The sequence below is a fragment of the Ostrinia furnacalis genome, unplaced genomic scaffold (genome assembly GCF_004193835.3).
Source record: "Ostrinia furnacalis isolate ACB-3 unplaced genomic scaffold, ASM419383v2 OfSCF2357, whole genome shotgun sequence".
NCBI classification, from domain to species: Eukaryota; Metazoa; Arthropoda; class Insecta; order Lepidoptera; family Crambidae; genus Ostrinia; species Ostrinia furnacalis.
The window spans coordinates 694,327-715,320 of record NW_021132596.1 but is presented as its reverse complement, the minus strand read 5'-3'; the positions used below and the strand labels follow the sequence as shown (position 1 = coordinate 715,320).

The following is a 20,994-nucleotide window of genomic DNA, read 5'->3' as shown; positions in this document are numbered from 1 at the left end:
TTAACGATAGAATAAATCTGATTTAAAATATTATTTTTTTGTTAAAATACATTTTCTATGGCTACTTTTGCTATCTATTGTCACGTAAACGTAATTTTAAGTCAAATAAAAAGATAAATATTTAAAAACCTTTGATTAAATACGTTTTTTTTTACTATGTCCCGCTTCTGACGGAAGAATCCCGCTATTTTCACTCAAAAAGTATCAAAGTCCCGACTTGTCGAAAAAAAAAAACTGGCAACGCTAATTTAGTACCTACATAAAAACAAGTGACTGTTGTCCGCATAGAACTTTAGAAAATAGAACATAAGTATTGTTCCTAAAAACAAGTGACTGTTGCCCACATAGAACTGCATTAGTATTGTCCATAAAAACAAGTGACTGTCGTCCATTTTTTGCGGCGCCACTTTAGCACTAACTGATAAGTGGCGGTGGCGATCAATCAAAGCATAACATTATATGATCGCGTGCGCGCCCTGCGTGACTGGACGGCCGACAGTGCACGGGAGCGTGGTTCCATTTGCATACGACGATACCTATTTTAGAAGCTTTTATGACGATGATTTAACACCATATAAATTGGTGCTTATATGTATTGGTACATAACGCGAACTTCATTCTTAAGGCATTCTCTACTAGTTAACCCAAGTTAGGTTAAAATGAGAATCGTTCTTCAACCACGCAAATTAAGCCTGGTGCCGTTTACTTTTTACGATTCTAAAATTAGGTACTTATAATGTCACCAATACCATAGATACTGTATCAATAATGGTATAGTTCTATCAGTATACTGTAATTTTTCCCATAACAAGAAAAGCTTCCGGTTAGAATTAAAACAGATATTATAAATTCCAATACTAGACTTGTCGGATCAAACTAAGCAATGGAAAAGCGCAGTTATTGTGTGTAATCTAAAATGTGCAAAGTAAAGAAATTAACAGATTCTACTAAACAAGGTAAAATTATGAAAGTAGAGTTGACATTTTTAAATATATGCTTAGGTCTTTCAAAAGGCTGAATTAGCGATTTTCTGCTTTGTTGTAAACAGTGATTATGGAAGTAAACACAGCGTTGCGAGTAAAAACGATAAACTTTAAAATAATTTTAAAATCGGATGGAAAATTAGCTTGAATTTTGGTACACTATTGTTTTTCTTTCATGCATATTATACAGAATGATAATCACATTTATCCTAGTCAGGTCTTCCGTTATGCCAGAGCGTTACGAGTTAAGACTACATAATATCAGCTATATTAACTAACACACAAGCTAACATTGGTTAGCTTGATGTACGAGTAGTTTTCTCTACAGGTGCAGGTGGTATTTTATTGGCACATTTAGCTTTCAGAATAAATAGTGTTGGTTTTAATCCCCAACGATTAGTATCGAAAATCCACAAAAAGGTGTCCAGTAGCCATCTTGTTTGAGGACCGCAAATAAATATCCCGCGACAAATTAGTTTCCGTTGGCTTCGACGGCTGCGGTGCGCAATTTATGGGCCCGACTGTACTCTCATTTACACTGTGTGTGTGTAAATCATTCGGATTTTAGTTGCCTGGATTAAGGGTGGTTGTGGTCCTGTCTTTGTATCGTAAATGGAACACAAAAATTATTAAATATAAAATAAATACACAGAAAAACTCAATAACTACTTTTCGACTGAATCAAGTTGGACCGAAGACCTCATAGAGGTATCAGGAAGGAAGGCGCTGGATGCAGGCCGCTACCAACCGGCTATTGTGGAAATCATTGGGGGAGGCCTATGTTCAACAGTGGACGTCCTACCTATGGCTGAAATGATGATGATGGCCGAATCAAGCACCGTTAAATGACACTGAAATCTATGACTTTTCAAAAAGTCCTATCATTAAAATAAGCTAAGTTTGATTTCAACTTTTACACCTCTTCATTTGATTTCACACATATTTTATCAAAGTAAGTTAGGTTCTTACTTTGATAATGTGTGAAATCAAATGATGTTTACATCTATCTATTGATTTGAGTAAATCTTTCTTTGATTGCAACTTCGATCTCTTGTTATGTTTTACAGTTCTTTGGATAAGTTTCTGTCCATATTTAAAATTTAAGAGATCGCCTCAAAAGAAGTCATAACCGTGGAAATCACTTCTTTGTTCATATCCAGCATTAGCACAATCTTGAATAATCCGCGAGTTGACCCTATATTTCACTTTCCACTTGCGATTCGCATTCCAGTCACTTAGCCTGTTATACAGCAAGTTGCTGAAAAACTCCGACTATTACCGTAAATATCAATTTGTATGAAACCCGAAGAACTGGCGGACCGAGCTCGGACTCGCAACAAATTGGAGTGGCTTCTACTAGGATTTAGGGCTCAGTCACAGCCAGAACTTTAAATTGGACTTCAACTATGAAGTTTGGACGGTAATGGGAAAAATTACAACCGATGACTGGGTAAGGATAGTTTTGTTTGAATTGGATTGCTTTTCTGTTATATTGAAGTTTATTTCCTTGAAAAAAAAAACTTATATTGCGAGGTCCAGTTATTATAAATTACTAGTAAACGCACGAAGCCGGGAAACATGACATCTGCCAACATAGTCGAAGCAGCATCCTTAACGATGCCCTAAAGGAATTAATAAGTATGAGCCTTAAAGAAATAATAAACAGAAGCTATTCAAAATACTCGTAAATCTTCGTTCAACGAACTTGAAAGATTATCCCCTGGCGGAGGGTAATCCATAATTTTATCAACAAGTTATTAACTCCGAAAGAAAGGGGCGTAAGTAGCTATTTTCTTGGTGGCCGCTTTGAGCGTCGACAGCACGTCAGACTGTACATTTTTGTTTCAAAATAGCCTGTATTACAAAGAGATAAGAAGCCTCTGTGTTAAGCTTGAAGTGCTGTTATAGACTGTACTAGCCTAATTTAACTTCGGCGATAAAGCGCTCATTTTGAGTTAACGAACTTATAGTAAGATTCACCTTGTCTTGAATGCAAGCGGGGTGATTATCCTGAAACAATATTATCGACTACAAATATAATTTTACAATGTTCCAGGTTAATTAATTTCAAAAATTGTTTATTTATCAGACACCGGTATGAAACAGGCAATAACTTGCTTTAGACAATGTAAGTGCCTAACATTATTATTTAAATTTTGGTGTAATCGTATTAGTATTGTAATCGTATTAGTTTTGGTGTAATAAGTAGTAATAGTAGTAGTCGATTTTAATACGTTAAACTACTTACTTTCACTTTAAACCATTGCACCTTTAGGTACTTATTGTGCTTTGTCACAACATGGCTGATACAAAGTACCTACAGTTTTGAACTCTAATTTAAGAAATCTGTTATTGATAAAAGTGTCAAAATAAATTTTCTAAAGACAATGTTTTTTACGTTAAAATATGAAAATTTATCCGCAAAAGATGTAAGCAAGCAACATAAAATGTTGGAGGTAATGGTTGGATGTTNTCGTATAATGTTTCAAAAATTATTGGTAATGATTTTAGAATATCTTTATTAGGCGTGGATACCAGGCCGAATGTAATGATTTAATTTTTATGAGACGTGTATGCCAGGAGGCATCACGGTGACGGATGGCCGAATGTAATGATTTTAGAATGTAAATTGTATTTTATAGGTACGATTGGATGCTTATAAATAGTTATTGTAACAACTTTAGTAGAATTTAGAAACCCATTATTAAATTAAAATACTTTGTTTGATTACTTCCTGGACATGTTACAGATATTAGAACGATTTTTTTTTAATTAATTCTGTATTGTATTCGATTATCTCAATTATTGTTTAATTTACAATAATTTTAGAATTTTTATTGTATACAGTTTGCTATTTTAGAAATAAAAATAAATTAAATTAATAATTAGGTAATGCAATTGACTACTTCCGGGGCATGCCGTCGATAATTCGTTTGACTTTGACGAATGGAAGGGGAAGCTACCTTTTTGCTGGCATGCCACCGGACAAGCAGTTCGATTTGAGCTTTCAAAGAAGATGTACTTATTAGTAAGAAGTAATGTTGAAATTATTATTGTGTAAATCAGTGGTGTAAAAATACATACTTGAACAAGTCTCCCATTGGTTTCCATTACACTATGTACTTTGTTGTTTATGCAAGACAAGGCAGGTGTTTGACCGCAATCGCACCTGATGTTAAGTGAGATGCAGTCTAGGAAATCAGTAGTGGAGACGGTTCAGACGGCGTATGTGACTGCACGAGACAGTCTGCCAAGACAGTCTGTCTGATAGAGAGAGATGATGGGAGATCGTGCGGAGAGTTGTATCCGCCTCTACAAACGATGTGAACAACGCCTCAATGTGACCACGACCGCTCTGCCAAAAGCGTAACGAATAAGAAGAAGAAGTCTAGGATGGTACATATCTGCCCTGTAAGTGCCTATTCACTCTCGCCTTGAAAATACCCGGATATGTGTATAATGTTCGGATTATACTTACTTAATCAACGTCGAAGCGTCAACTCTCTGTAGCTAGACTATTTGGAAAACCAGGGGTTACTTTGAAAAACGTGCGAAGTTTCGAATTTTCCATCTCTTCTTCTTCTTTTATTTTGGCCACAACTTGGTTTTGAGAACCACGATTTCGCCAATGTCACGTAATCAGCTTTGACAAAGTTTACAGGGTTTATAAAATTCAAAAATGTTTAAGTTTAAAATGTTAAGCTAAATTATTTGTGTGAGTACCTTAAACAAAAAAGACATCACAAATTGAGACAACACAAATATATACATAATACCGATTAAAATAAATGGAAGAAAGAGGGTAGGAAGGAGGAAAGTTGGGAGGGGAAAAATAATTTTCCATCTCTCTCAAGCAAAGCGAGATGCCAGCATGAGCGACGTTGACAGATAGTTGATTGGTGGTAATTTATAGGTTATCCCTTTATAGGGCAGAAGCGAAATCAAAAATCTGTGCGGTGGTTGCCAGTTTCGTGTACACATTGCTGGTCTGATTCTGCGTTGTAATTAAGGTTTATAATAACGTTTAACAAGATTATAATAACTAAGTTCTTAGGCTGGGTTGCACCATCTAACTCTCACTTTGACAAACGTCAAATATCTGTGAAAAAGCAATAAACGATTAAGTATTGAACCGGAAAAGTGGCCACCTAGTTTTCCAGATTTATATCATCATCATAATTTGTTATTTTAGTCTCCACTGCAGGAGCACAACTCTCTCATAGTTAAATTTAATGTATGAGAGAGTTATTTGGGTGAATATCAACAAACTCGTTTTTTGCCTAATTCCGGTGGCGAATTTTAATTTCCACTTTCCAAAACTTTTTTGTGGCAGAAATAATAGTAAATAACTTGTATTATTCAATGATATGGTAGATATCAAAATATTATTAATACTTCTCGAGATATGTTAATTTGAAATTATCAAGAGCCACCGAAATTGTATTTGAACCACCGGAATTAAGAATCAATCCACCGTATTTATACAGCGGAATTCGGAATGTTATGGATGATTGTCTCAAATTACTTATTTATTTGTAATCAATTAAGTATCATTATCCAGTAAAGATGTTTATAATTAAAAACAATATTCAGGCCTGTGTTGTGACCCTGAAAGCATCAGATCTTCCCATGTGAGTCGTAAGAGCCGACTAAGCAATCAAAATACTGGAGGGTGGGCTGCAGCATCTTTCCAGGTATTATACTACCATACTGGAACTACCAACCAGCCTGCTAAGCATGGTGATAACGGCAAAATCCCTCCATAGAGAACAAATCCAAAACTTTCTGGCTCTAGCCGCCAACAGCCCCGTTATTCTAGACTCATCACAAAGACATCACCAGACATTACATGACCCTCAAACCCAGAAACCAACTCTAGTCCCGGGAGGGCGACCAACTGCCCCAGGTTGGTGTTAGTTCCATAAGTAAAAATATTGGTCCAGGCTAGCCAAGTTTTCATGATGGTATCATACCTATCCTACACTCAGAATTACGCAACTAATTATTCGCTAAAGACCATGCGAACTGGAGATTAAGTATGAAGATATTTCTAGATCTATACCAGCTATTGAACTAACATATTACATATTTGTGATAGGGTAATTTAACAGGGGGGTAAGGGGGAGAATGGCCATAACATCTAGTCAGCCCCAAGTCAACCTCACCTGCACGACCTGGAACTCATAAGCGAACCCAGGTACGACTGCTCTCCAGCGGTCGTGGTGCCCCCTGCTAGATAACGGACGAGGCAATGGCGACCGAGCTGTGGCGGGATAACCACTCACCTACTCGAGCAACCGAGAAGAGGAGGCTCCAGCGGCCTTGAGATCTAAATAATCTCAAAAATGCCTGACGCAGAAGGCAAGGGGAAACCACTGCGATCACATTCCCAAGAGAGTCACATGAGAGCACAGAAAAATGAGACACGATCGCCCTGCGAACCGATTAGCGACCGGTGCTGCGCTGCGTCCGGGGCGCGTGGTGTGCAGTTGGCTACCGGCCATGGTGGGGTGAGAGACCAGGCCCTCCATGGAAACTCTACTACTGGAAACTCTATTAAACTAAGACGCCTTCAGACGATAGGAACTTGGAATCAATAATAAATTTTGTTAATTCTGATCATTGCGGTCAAATAGTGTCATTTCAACACCATTTTGTGCCATCGAGCAAGGAAATAGAATATAGACCAGTCACTGCATCCCAGAAAGACAAATTTAAATCTCAAATNAGGAACTTGGAATGTGCGTGGCTTAAACCAACCTGGAAAACTTAACGTGCTGGAAAGAGAAGTAGTTAGAGTCGGTGTTAACATCTGTGGTCTAAGCGAAACTCACTGGAAAGGCAGCGGACATTTATTGACAGACCGCCACGTCATTTACTATTCTGGCAACGACATTAGTAGCAGCAACGGTGTGGCCTTCTTAATACCCGCTCAACAGAAGAACTGCGTGATGGGGTACGAGCCGGTAAGCGATCGGATTATCAGCATAAAGATAAAAGCTTCACCAATTAACCTTAACATCATCCAGGTATATGCCCCAACCTCTACTGCAAGCGACGAGAAGATCGAAAAATTTTACTGCGAATTAGGAAATACAATAGCGAAGATACCCAATAGGGAGCTGTTGGTCATCCTTGGAGATTTAAACGCTAAGATCGGAGAGAGCGCTTATCAACTGGGCAAATGCGCGGGCAGATTTGGGCTCGGAAAGCGAAATGAACGAGGTGAACGCTTGATACAGTTTGCTTCAGAAAACGATCTGCTGATTGTGAATAGCCTTTTTCAACACCACCCTCGAAGGCTGTACACCTGGGTATCACCTGATGGAAAAACTCGCAACCAAATTGATTACATTATGATCCGGTCGCGATGGAGATCATCTGTAACAAATTCTCGTACGCTACCTGGGGCGGATTGTGGGTCTGTCCACCAACTTCTGATCTCCAAACTAAAGCTCAAGCTGACTGCAGCAAGAACCATTAAAAAGCCGAGAAAGCTGGAGGTAAGGGACATCCTCAAATTCCGTTCGACTATGGATCAAAAGTGGCCCCAGTGGTCTGAAGCCGATCTAGCTAACGAAACCCCCGATATGCTGTGGGACCGTGCTAAAGCACTCATCACTACAACTGTATCGGAAGCCGCACCAAAAATTAAGACCTCCAAAAGACAGCACTGGATGACGGATGACACCTTCAAACTCGTCGAGAAACGCCGCAAAATGAAATCAATGGGAGTTGATAATAATATCGGGAATCTCAACAAAATGACCGCACAGATACAACTTAAATGCAGGCAAGACCATAATGCCTACCTACACAATATTTGCAATGAAATTGAAACGCACGCTGGCAGGTATGAGTCAAGAGACTTGTATCAGAAGATCCGCCTCATTCTCAGCACGATCTTCTCAGCACTTGCCATATGTTTGTCTCGAAGCGCTGGTAGGGCCCAAAAGATAAGGAGACGTAAAGTGCCCCATAAGGGCTACCTTTTCTTTTTTTATTATTTTCTATTGACGTTCATAAGTGCCACTTGTGGTCTAAACTGAATAAATATTTTTGATTTTGATTTTGATTTTGATTACAAAAACACTACCGTCTAAAACCTGGGCTATCGAGGATCATAGCGGCCAAGTATTCACTGAACTAGACAAAATTTCGAGAGTCTGGAGAGATTATTGTCAGTCCCTGTTTCAGGACCCGTAGTCGCGAGATTTTGCAGCTACGACACCCGCGAGTGACATGCTTGAGCTTNACCTTTTATGATATTAAATTAAATAAAAATCAGTAAATAAATTGGGACAAGTTCAAATCAGCTGTTAGCGGTAGTGTTGCTACAGGAAAAAAAAAATTGTTTTGTATAATAATATTGCAATATAACTATTTCAGAAAAACGACACCAATAAAATGGCTACATTATTTATAAATAGTGGTTGTTATTTTTGTCTATTAATACGTTATTTAAATAATTATCTCTTATAAATTTAATTTTTAAAAAGTATAAAAAATTAAAACACCCTAAAAGGTACCAAAATGACGCTTTTTTGCCATTTTATTCGCCGGGGACGGCGATTTTTGCGTTGATAATTTTAGAATTAGATTGTCATAACTAGTTTGTTATAAAATATCTATTTACTGACCTAAGTACCTACAATTTTTTCTTCTGCATACATTCATACCTACTTAGTACAGTTTCTCTTACTGTGTTTTGTTTGTAGTAGTTTACGAGATTTTACTTTAGAATAAGAAAACTTAATGTGAGCTTAAATATTGTATGTATACAACTGTCTGTCTACTTAGATAATATTTTTATAAGTGCAATTTAACATAACAAAGTGCAATTTAACATAAAAATATTCGCCTGTTTCAACAATTATCTCATTTTTACTGATTGTAATGTTATTAAAATAAAAAAAAATTTTTCAAGATCAGCGTTTTGTCTAAATAATGACTTATATTTATATATTTTTTTACATCATCTTCAACGTGACAACTGAACTTACCATCTTCAAAATATTATTTTTTTACTAGAACAACGTGATAAGTTGTCTCTTTTTTTTTCAATCGCTATAATTTCATCAATTTAGACGCAAATTTATGTCTTACTATAAATATTTAAATTCATTAATAGTTAATCTTTAAACGTTTCATACACAATTAGGCAATCCTAACCTTCTTTTAAGAGTTATGGTCATTCAAAAGTTAAAAAGTCGTTTTCTGGAAAACCACTGTTTTTGATATATCACAGTGTCATGTCGTCGCAAATGGACGTGTAAGTATTCAACGATGTGTTTTTTAAATATGTGAATGGATTGTTTATAGCGCGTCTTTCCATTCTATACATAGCCAGAACGCAAGAGTGTGAAACTAATCGAGTATAGTTTGGATATGACTTTTTTTACTAAGCTCCTCCAAACTATACACGACCAGTACGCATACGCTGCGTACTGCTCGCGTATACTTTGTAGTGACTTAGGTCAATTATCTTCCTCCAAAATATACATCGTCAGTACGCATACGGACTAATCATGTATGTATTGTAATAAGTTCGCGATTACAATGTATACGCGAGTAGTTGCATGCTCGTCATTTTGACTTATTTATCTCTCTTTCTCATCAACAGCCCTTTACAGTCCACTGCTGGACTATGAGCCTCCTCCACTATAGTGGAGGGTTTTGCCATAATCTCCACGCTTGGCAGGCGGGTTGGAGATCGCAGTTTAAAAGATTGATGTTTTTCAGAGAGCGCTGCTGCCCATTCTCTGTTTGATGTGTAGTCCCTAAGTCGCCTCTTACGACACCCGCGGGAAGACTCTCTTTCTATTACATATTAATTCATAACTGAGTTTTTTGGTGTTTGTATTCTGCCATAGAAAATANTCCCTCAATGACATCCCTCCCTCAATGACATCCCTCCCTCAATGATATCCCTCCCTCAATGACACCCCTCCCTCAATGACACCCCTCCCTCAATGACATCCCTCCCTCAATGACACCCCTCCCGTACCGCTCCCATACCTTAGGCATTGACTAGCGCTAGACCTATAACAAGATACAGCTGCAAAACTCTTCAGTGTCATAATTATGACATTGACAAGAGGGCATTACTATCATACTGGGTATCTGTTCCGCTTTTGGCCACGTTCGACAACACTGAAGTGTCCCAAATAGTTATGACATTCACAGAAGGGCGCTACTATCAGTACTAGCACAGAATAATAATAAGTACTACGTACAGAAGTTATACTTCGCGAAGGTATTTAAAAAAATGTTTGCTCAATGTCATTAACAATATGGTGTAATTTAGCCTGTCTCAAGAGTCAAGCACCATTTTGTTGACAAACGTCAGTGATCGGCACTGCGCCGAAGCTATAGGGCTGACTTCGGTAAAATGATGTGACGTGAGGTGCCAAACTGCGGAAAATGGCAGAGGAAATACATGATTTAGCATGAATTATCATGAATAATATTACTTAATAATACAACTACTTATTTACCTCTCAGTGTCTGGAGGCAACTTAAAAAAGTACATTCTGTGTTTTTATTATTATTTAGGCAGTTAAATACTGCACAGTATTTAGTATACCATTTTCTTATTTTCTTCCATCATACACAAGAATACGCGTGCGTGAGTCAATGTTCGCTCGTATGTGAGGCCTTGTCGAATAGTATCCTGTAGGTGGGCCATCGTGCGTGTTTTGTTTTCGATGTAAACTCGCGGAGATGAACAGGCCTGGTACTAGTTGCGATATTTGCTACTTGACGTTTCAGTTCAGTTTCTTCAACGATCGCTTCCACACTCTTCCAGACGAGCTTCTATTCAGTCCTGAGGAGCTGCCGCCGGAGCCTCTAGACGCGTGGGCGGCGCCGACCGCGGCCTCGCCGGCGCCGCCGCTGGCGCTGGTGCCGCAGCTGTTGAGCGCTTGCTTCGAGGGCGCGCCTTTCCCGGGAGACGTGGATACTGCGCTCACGCACCTTATTGCGGTGAGTTGATGGTTCAGGAGGCTTCTCTAGAGGTCCTAGTCTACTACGACACTATTCAGTCCATCTTATTGCGGTGAGTTGATGGTTCAGGAGGCTTCTCTAGAGGTCCTAGTCTACTACGACACTATTCAGTCCATCTTATTGCGGTGAGTTGATGGTTCAGGAGGCTTCTCTAGAGGTCCTAGTCTACTACGACACTATTCAGTCCATCTTATTGCGGTGAGTTGATGGTTCAGGAGGCCTCTGGAGATTCTACTCTATTAGAACACTATTCGGTCCCAAAGAGCTTACACCGGAGCCGCTGCCGCTGGTGCCGCAGCTGTTGAGCGCTTGCTTCGAGGGCGCGCCTTTCCCTGGAGACGTCGACACTGCGCTCACGCATCTTATAGCGGTGAGTTGATGGTTCAGGAGGTCTCTCTAGAGGTCCTACTTTACTATAGTCTGGTCCGTGAGCACGTAGAATTTTGTCCAATGACCCCAAGCTACCCTTCCTTATCGCTCGCGCGTAATTATATTGTTGTCGCGACTGTGCGACGCGCGCCCGCAGTGAGTGTGCGAGCTTTAGAACACTATTCAGTCTCAAGGAGCTTCCCTATGAGTCGCTAGACCTCGCTGGCGCTGGTGCCGCAGCTGTTGAGCGCTTGCTTCGAGGGCGCGCCTTTGCGTCATTGCGGTAAGTTGATACAAGAGGCCTCTCTAGAGGCCCTACTCTACTAAAGTACAGCCAACGAGAAGCGATACCAAATGTAAACAAACCCAATGTCATGGTCATTTGGAATAGCAGGGGTTTGACTTTGACATATTTTGGCGGGAGAAAGAGACATTACGACAAATACACAAGATGGGAAGAGACAGAATAGATTGTCAGTTGGACAGTCGAATCGACCTTTTTGTATCGCTGCTAGTTAGCCGTACTTTACGCCCCCGCCGGCGCCGCCGCTGGCGCTGGTGCCGCAGCTGCTGGCCGCTTGCTTCGAGGGCGCGCCTTTCCCGGGAGACGTGGATACTGCGCTCACGCACCTTATAGCGGTGAGTTGATCGTGCGAGAGGCCTCTACTACGCATGCATGACGTCTAGTGTCGTCATTAGATGTTGTATTATTATTTTAACGTTTGTTCTGAAAGGATTCTTAATATTTACCTTTTTTTCTGATGGGTAAAAAAATAAATATTATGTCACTTATTTAACCGTTGCCCGAAAGAATGGGACGTACTTAAAATTTGTAAAACCTGATGCAGTTTCATTCAGAAATTTCAGCCGAACCATTGACCGATTTCCGACCGCGACCGTGTTTCAGTTGTATTTTTCGTATTCGATTTCTTAGAGACACTTCCATAGTTTTCAACGATTAGCTAAATAATAATAATAATAAGTTTTACGTCTTCCGCAGGCACTGTCATCAGAAACCAAGCGCTACAGCGCTTCAAGCGGCGGCGGCGTGTACCCTTACCTAGAGCGTGTGTGCGCATACTTGAAGCACGCCAGCGAAAGCGGCGTAGCGGCCGCAGCGCTGCCTACACACGCCGCCCGAGCCGCCGCGTTACTGCGTGCATTGCAGCCTGCTAACAACCCGCGTGTTGCTGAGGTAAATAATAATAACATATTCAATTCAAATTCAAATACTTTTTTCAGTACATATGTCCTTTCCAGGGCACTTATACACGTCCCAAATATACATAGCTTGCCCTACCACCACTTCGGGACAACATATGGACTGGTGCTGTAAAGAAGTGGCCGAATAAACTTAGTCACCTTTGTCAGCCTCTTTTTCAATAAAATACAATATTAATTTATAGTTTACATGACACGCAATAAGTGCGAGCTAGGCAGGTAAAATCCACACACTCTTGTGATTTAATAACTATTCTATTCTATAATAAGTATTCTATTGTAGAATCCTGCTCAGCTGGCCAGTGTTAGGGAAGCTTCGCGATATTTACGTCAGGAATACCGCAGTCTTAAAACAAAAGTCTGACTAGTTTGTGTTGCCAGTCGTGTTCGCTTACTGTGGACCTTATAAAAAGGTTCAAAAATCACCCAAAAGGCGATGGAGCGTGTTATACTCGGAGTAAACCTGCGTGATCGAATCAGAAATGAGGGGATTCACAGAAATATCAAGCGGCAATCAAGTGACAGTGAGTAGCTGAGCACATAGCTCGTAAAGCTGATGGCAGCTAGGACGAAAAAATCCTCAAGTGTCGACCACTGACCGCAAGACGTAGTGTCATCGATGAACAGCATACATATTTTTAAAGACCAAATATTTATTTTACATGGAAAATACCTATATTGGTCGAATTCAAAAATTCAACAAAAAATATTCCAAGAGCCTGTGGATAAAAATAACCAACATTTTTCCATAAATAGTAAACACTGTACTTAATTCACAGATAGCAGAAGCCCTACTACAGCAGTATACATACGTTGGTGGGCCTTTGGTGGGCGCCCTGAAGGCTCTAGTGCAGCCCACGCGTGGAAAGCGCGAGCCCGAGCGCCTGCCCGCTCTGCCACCCGCGCCGACCAGAGACCACCTGGTGGCCAGTGAGTATACCACCTGGGGAACCCGAAAGGTGTCATGCTCTGGGGCGGGCGGGACCACCTTAACGTAGGCACAAGTCTCCCCTAAATGTTCCGAAGGGAAATTTTAAAATTGCTGTAAATCGATTTATACTAAATCAAATACAAAATTGAGTATAGCAGATTTGTATACATTTAATATACATTTTTATAGTCTCATAAACGAATTTAGAAACTTTCAGTAACAGAATCTTCTAGGTGGGCCCGCTAGGGAGTATGCTCTCCGGCGGGCCCACTTTGAATTCATGTTTACAACAAAACTATAGACAAGTTAAGGCTACAATTTTATACATATTTTATACAATTATTTCGTACCTGTTATATGTACCTACGTTAAGGTGGTCCCGCCCCAGAGCATGTCACCCCAAAAGAGTGCATGGGAAGCCTGCCTACATTCAAGTGCCACAAAGATCCTTTTTTCTGTCCCAACGGCTATCCGTTCTATAGTCTGGTCTGCGAGCAGCAGCCCGCAGAAAGAAGAATCTTTGTGCGCTCGCATACTCACTGCGGGCGCCCGTCGCACAGTCGCGACAGCAATATAATTACGCACCACCGATAAGGATGGGTAGCTTGGGGTCATTGGACGGGATTCTACGTGCTCACAGACCAGACTATAGTCAAATGAGATCCTGTCACATAGCAGTAGCGGTTGCGCTTGCTAACAAACATCGTTTGAAAATCGACCAAATAAATAAATCACGTTTCTATCCTCAGTACTGGAGAGCGCGACAGCAAGCACGCTGGAAGCGATCGGCAACAAGATCATAGAGACGCAGAGCACCGAGATGGTCGTCGACGTCATCTCGCATCTGCTGGAGAAGAACCAAGATGGCTGCTACGAGACCAAGGTACAGATTCGTAGGATCGTAACTGACAATTAGGAAGTTTACTTAGCCTAAAGAATAAAGTATTTTTTTATCCAAGACGAGGAAGCTCTTGGCCTGTATCTCACCTGATGGTAAGTGACGATCAGTCCGAAGGTGGAAGCGAGCTTCACCCGGAATCCTCATACACGGAGGAACTGGCTATCTTACCTCTAGTATAGTAATACCTTTACCTCTTAGTAATACCTCACCTACATTACTTCAGAAGTTGGCCGAAGTTAATCGAAATAAGATAGTGTAAACACACTTCACTTCGAGCAACCTCGCCTCGCCTCCCCGACTTCCGATTATTATCGTTATTGCGCCCGAATCAAAGAACTTGAAGCGTTCCGAAGCTTGAACGCGAAATCTCTGGATAAACTACTCGACTGACTTCGGTATTTTATTGAAGCGTGATGTGTAGCTGAGGTTATAACAATGTACCTATGTGTATAAGATTTTAAATTTTCGCGTTCCATTTTAATGTATGTGTTCGTTCGTTCGTTCGTTTCAGCCGAAAGACGTCCACTGCTGGACAAAGGCCTCCCCCAAGGATTTCCACAAAGACCGGTCCTGCACCTGTCCTGTCAATGTATGTGTATTTGTCCAGATCAAAAGCGAGGGACGCTTGGTGGAGGCGCCGCTGTTCGCGCGAGGCAGTCTAGGCTGCGGCCTGCTGCTGGACTGGCTGTCTGAGCTTCAACAAGAGACGCTGGGCCCCCAACCCGAGAGACAGGTTTGATAAACTACTATGGCTCTTCTCAGTCGTTACGTTCTAGACAGAGTGGGCGTGGTCGTCGTGATTGTGGGCGGATGTTGCTCGCATTACAATACATATCTCGCACGCTATTCTTGTTGGTGTTCAACCTAATTCATTGGTGCATCTAAGATTTGTTATGACTACTTTTGTTAATAGAGCTGAAAATAATAGCTTTAGAGTTTAGACTATACGTAAAATACGATTCAGAGTAGTAATTGTAATTTGTTTGTTAGTTTACACTCTAGATCTGATTTCCATCACCCGATTTCGCTACAAATAGTTCTACGACTACTATTACTGTTAATTTGTCCACGTGATCGAAGATCAGGATGATACCTCCCCTTTTACTTATTTTAAACAACAACATGTTCTCTAGGTTGTCTAAAAGAGACTACTCCAAAATTGTGCTGTTTCTTTTGAATATTTCTTTCTTTTTTTGTCTTGTTTATTGTGCAAAATTTTAATGTTCATTTTAATTTAATTTACGATTGACAAATAATTTTCTATTTTGTTTTAAGAATTGTTTAAAGATGAATGTAATGATTGTTATTTTTAAGTTTTTGCAACACCGTGAAATGTACAAAATTATGTTCTAAAGCCTGGTCCGTGAGCACGTAGTGCACGTAGCACGACTGTGCGACGGGCGCCCGCAGTGAGTGTGCGAGCGCGACAGCAACATAATTACGCGCGAGCGATAGGGATGGGTAGCTTGGGGTCATTGGACGGGATTCTACGTGCTCACGGACCAGGTTTTACCAACCCTTACCCATGTGGCATGCAATAAAATTTGAATTTAAAGTGTGTTCTACGTATGTTGGGCAGATGCGGCTGATGTTCAGTGCGGGCTGCGCGCGCTGGCGGCCGCAGCTGGTGACGCAGCTGGCGCACCGCGCGTCGTGGCGCACGCTGCACACCTGTCTACGAGCGCTGTTGAACCCTGACCGGTTTGTGATGCTTTGATTTTGACAGTATTTTTTACGGTTCAACGCCAACGGGTGTATTGCGAATAATCCCACCCAATAAATATTTTGAAGGCGAATAGTGAAGTCAAAAATTTCTTGTGTCATAACATTCTTTAGTTGATTGATTTTCAAACCTCAAATGGCAAAGATTGGAAATAGTAACCCGGCATTGATGGCAGCGCCCTCCTGCAAATGACATTTCAGTGTTTTCCAATGTGGCAAAAATTGAAGCGAGCGATCCGGTATTGATAATGGCGCCCCCCTGTCAATGTCACGGGTGGAACGGTTCAGTGTAGGACATCTATATTACGTATTTTTTATTTACTGGTGGTGGTGTACGATTCTTTACTCATTTGATTCCAGCAGAGTAGAATGTTATATCATACATCTAGTAATGATTAAAGCACGGTCCGTGAGCACGTAGAATTTTGTCCAATGACCCCTAGCTACCCATCCTTATCGCTCGCGCGTAATTATATTGCTGTCGCGACTGTGCGACTGGCACCCGCAGTGAGTGTGCGAGCGCGATAGCACCATTACGCGCGAGCGATAAGGATGGGTAGCTAGGGGTCATTAGACAAAATTCTACGTGCTCACGGCCCAGACTAGATAGCGTGGGAAGTGTAGGCATAGTTCTCTAGCATGCCCTTACAGTTGAGATTAGATGATCTGATGATGATTTTGATATTTGAATCTTCTTTGAAGGGAGAAATAAACATAAATATTTTTATTGGTCACAGGAAGTGGGCTGCTAGCTCGGTGGTGGAGTTCTGCGCGACGCTGGTGGACTCGCCGCGCGTGTGGCAGGGCCGCGACCGCAGCCCTTCTAAGCACGCGCCCGACGACGACACGCTGCGTCTCACGCACAAGCAGGTGACACATTTGCGCAAATTTTAAATCACATAATACCTATTTTACTCTGAGGTCAAAATCAAAATGTATTTGAGCAGCGCGGTACTACAGAATACTATAATCACTTACTATGCAAATGATTCTCGTTGCAGCTCTGCCCTGATACATAGATGAGCATTGACCATGCAGGACACAGTCGCGATGTTGATACAGTTTTTATTCTGGACAGTTTACATCTGTTACTTGGAAGTATCCTCGCATTTATATGAAACTAGCTTTCTGTCCGCGGCTTCGCCCGTTTGAAAGTTTATCTGTTACAGAGAAAGGTTATCGCGCGCGTCCCTATTAAAGAACTGGGATAAAAACTATCCTATATCATTTCCCGGGACTCAAACCATATCTATGCCAAATTTCATCAAAACCGGTTAAGTGGCTTAGGAGTGAAAGCGACACAGACAAACAGTTACTTTCGCATTTATAATATTAAGAAAGGATAGTGTAGCAGTGTGTGCGACTTTATTGTTTTAGCTGGAAGTCCTGATTGGCTACATAGTAGAAGAGGCGGAGGCGGCGTCGGTGGCAGCAGGCGGAGGCGCAGCGGGCGCGGAGGCTCTCCGCAGGCGTATGGAGGCGCGCCTGACGCTGGTGCTGCGCTGCTGTCCGTCCGAGCCCGCGCTGCTGGCTGCCGCGCTGCCTGCGAGGGTGCACCCTGTGCTGCTGCTGCTGCTGTATACCAAGGTATAGCTTTGTATCTTCTAGACAGATGAAACATCTCGTTTCATGAATCATGGAGGCGCGCCTGACGCTGGTGCTGCGCTGCTGTCCTTCCGAGCCCGCGCTGCTGGCCGCTGCGCTGCCTGCGAGGGTGCATCCTGTGCTGCTGCTGCTGCTGCTCTATACCAAGGTATAGCTTTGTATCTTCTAGCTAGGAGTCTATCAACTGACAGATCTCTCGAAAACGAAAGTCGTATAGTTCCAAAATACTGAACTGTCCTATGTATGACATTGACAGTGGGGCGCCACCGTCAATACCGGATCGCTGGTTCCGATTTTTGCCATGTTGGAAACCATATAGTTAAACGATGGTAGCGCCCCCCTGTCATTGAGTTTGGTAGGACAGTTCAGCGTGAGTCATCTATAAAACATTCTTTGACAAGATGGCGACACCTAATGGCGGACGACGCAGAGCTCAGGGACTATTTGACGTTGATCCATTAATCTGAGAAGAGGTCCTGGAAACTGTCACGCATGCTATCTTTTCATTGTAAACGTCATAATAAAAGTTGAATATTAGACTTCATAATATTATTAATAGTACGTAGAACTGACAGCCGGTGGGCAGTAAAAGGTTCTGGACACTTCTGGAGTGGAGGGCACGTACCGGAAAACACCGAGTCATAAAAGTAGCAGCAAGGCGCTGGATACACATAGCCGCTACAAATCGGGAGATATGTGAGTCATTGGGGGAGGCTTATGTTCAGCAGTGGACGTCCTGTATGTAAGGGAAAGTCTCGAAGAAAGAAATTTGGTTTGATTAAACCACACCTTTTATTTTCACAAAATCATACAATGTCACACAGTGTTTCATAGTATTTCAGTTATAACCGTATTAATCGACCAGTGATCGAATGCCCGAGCAGCCAGAGACCGTTGAGTCTAAACAGTGTTATTGGGAGAGGAGAAAGTGATAACAGTAGTGAAATGACGATAGCGGAAACGTTATCGTTATTATAAATATTCCATAACACTATTTTGTTATAGTTGCCAGTAAAGTAAATTAATAATGGTATTTGTAATACTAATGGTATTTGACAACGTTATTTTGTAACAACGGTATTTTTGTAACATGTGGCTGATGATGGTGATGATTAAACTTGACTGTCGCCAGGTGCCAGCGATCCAGCAGCTGCTCTGGTCGAGCGAGGCCCGCCGGCCGGCGTGGTGCGGCGTGGGCTCCACACTGGGCGACGCGCCGGGCGTGCGCGCGGCGGCGGCGGCGTGCACCAGCGCGACGGACCGCGTGGCGCACACGCTGCTCACCGCGCTGGCGCACCAGCCGCACCACGGGAAGGAGCACGCACACAAGTGAGCTCCACTGTCGGACCTATTTATTTCGTCGTCGTCGTCGTTTCAGCCGAAAGACGTCCACTGCTTGACAAAGGCCTCCCCCAAGGATTTCCACAAAGACCGGTCCTGCGCCGCTTGCATCCAGGTACTTCCCGCGACCTTCACCAGATCGTCGGTCCACCTACTGGGAGGCCTGCCCACGCTACGTCTTCCAGCTCAAGAACTTTCCTGCCCCAGCGGCCATCAGCTCTTCGAGCTATGTGCCCCGCCCACTGCCACTTCATTTTAGCGATTCTGCGGGCTATGTCAGTCACTCTGGTTCTCCTACGGATCTCCTCATTTCTGATTCGATCACGCAGGGAAACTCCGAGCATAGCACGCTCCATCGCTCTTTGGGTGACCTTGAGCCTTCTTATGAGGCCCATAGTAAGCGACCACGTCTATTTATTTATTTATTTGTAATAGGTATACAAACAGTTTACAATTAATAGAATTATGCCCGTTTTCACCATCAATCCCCAATTTTTAAGTGACCCCTATGGTAACACATAATATGAATTTTGTTTTCATAGGGGTCACTTAAAAATTAGGGATTGATAGTGAAAACGGGCATTAAACTCCCGGAGTGATTCAGCGCACAACACCTTTACTAACACTAAAGCCTGGTCCGTCAGCACGTAGAATCCCGTCCAATGACCCCAAGCTACCCATCCCTATCGCTCGCGCGTAATTATGTTGGTGTCGCGACTGTGCGACGCGCGCCCGCAGTGAGTGTGCGAGCGCGACGGACCGCGTGGCGCACACGCTGCTCACCGCGCTGGCGCACCAGCCGCACCACGGGAAGGAGCACGCGCACAAGTCAGTCGAAACTTATGTAAAGCCTGGTCCGTGAGCGCGTAGAATCACAGAATAAGTAATAGTACAGGTACAGAAGGATTACTCCGCAAGACGATTTAATAAATGCGAGTCTTGCTGCGACGCGATACAGTGGAATTCAGCTCGCATAGCACTACGTACCTACAATTTTATTCACCTACAAGTTTTGTCTCTTTCTATCGCGTGCCTCTGAACCCTTCTTACGCTGTTAGGGTTGCTGTCTAGTAAAAAAATAGTTAATCTACTTATATATCATGAGGTACGTATGTATGCAAGTACGCATCCATTATGGAAAACCTTGGGAGAGACCTTTGTCCAGCAGTAGACGTCATTTGGCTGAAACGAACGAACGCATTCTGAGCAGTAGTCATGGTAGGTTAGGTTCCTATACTATCCTAAGAATTATTGATTACCTACATGGCCAACACACCTTTCAGCATCTTTGAGAAGCGAAGATAAATCCGGTAGATTTCTTTTCGAATTTAAACACCCGAACGCCGCACAATATTTCTTTCTCTTTATGTCAATTTTTAAATATGTAATACTTCGATCATAGAATTAGGTACTACAACGCACGCCAGCGTCCTGACGGGCGCGCGCGTGACACTCGACTGATATAATACCCGCCGGCGGGGCGCTTCGCTGTAGGTAATTATCGGATGTACCGCGCGGAGTGAGCCAGGCCTGGTAGAATCCCGTCCAATGACCCCAAGCTACCCATCCCTATCGCTCGCGCGTAATTGTGTTGCTGTCGCGCGCGGCGGCGGCGGCGTGCACCAGCGCGACGGACCGCGTGGCGCACACGCTGCTCACCGCGCTGGCGCACCAGCCGCACCACGGGAAGGAGCACGCGCACAAGTGAGCTCCACTGTCGGACCTATTTATTTCGTCGTTGTCGTCGTTTCAGCCGAAAGACGTCCACTGCTTGACAAAGGCCTCCCCCAAGGATTTCCACAAAGACCGGTCCTGCGCCGCTTGCATCCAGGTACTTCCCGCGACCTTCACCAGATCGTCGGTCCACCTAGTGGGAGGCCTGCCCACGCTACGTCTTCCAGCTCAAGAACTTTCCT

At 42.6% G+C, this 20,994-nt stretch overlaps 1 protein-coding gene across 1 annotated transcript; it reads left to right on the top strand.

Moving 5' to 3' along the window:
• The first annotated feature begins 6,110 nt into the window (after positions 1 to 6,110).
• Positions 6,111 to 19,940, top strand: LOC114355166 (uncharacterized). Its single transcript, XM_028307863.1, has 12 exons — positions 6,111 to 6,566; positions 6,714 to 7,907; positions 10,792 to 10,967; positions 12,358 to 12,552; positions 13,358 to 13,508; positions 14,259 to 14,392; positions 15,018 to 15,143; positions 15,990 to 16,111; positions 16,870 to 17,002; positions 17,510 to 17,719; positions 18,870 to 19,066; positions 19,817 to 19,940. The coding sequence occupies exons 1-12, from the start codon at positions 6,329 to 6,331 to the stop codon at positions 19,938 to 19,940; spliced, it is 3,000 nt and encodes a 999-aa protein (XP_028163664.1). The 5' UTR covers positions 6,111 to 6,328.
• Positions 19,941 to 20,994: the final 1,054 nt, after the last annotated feature.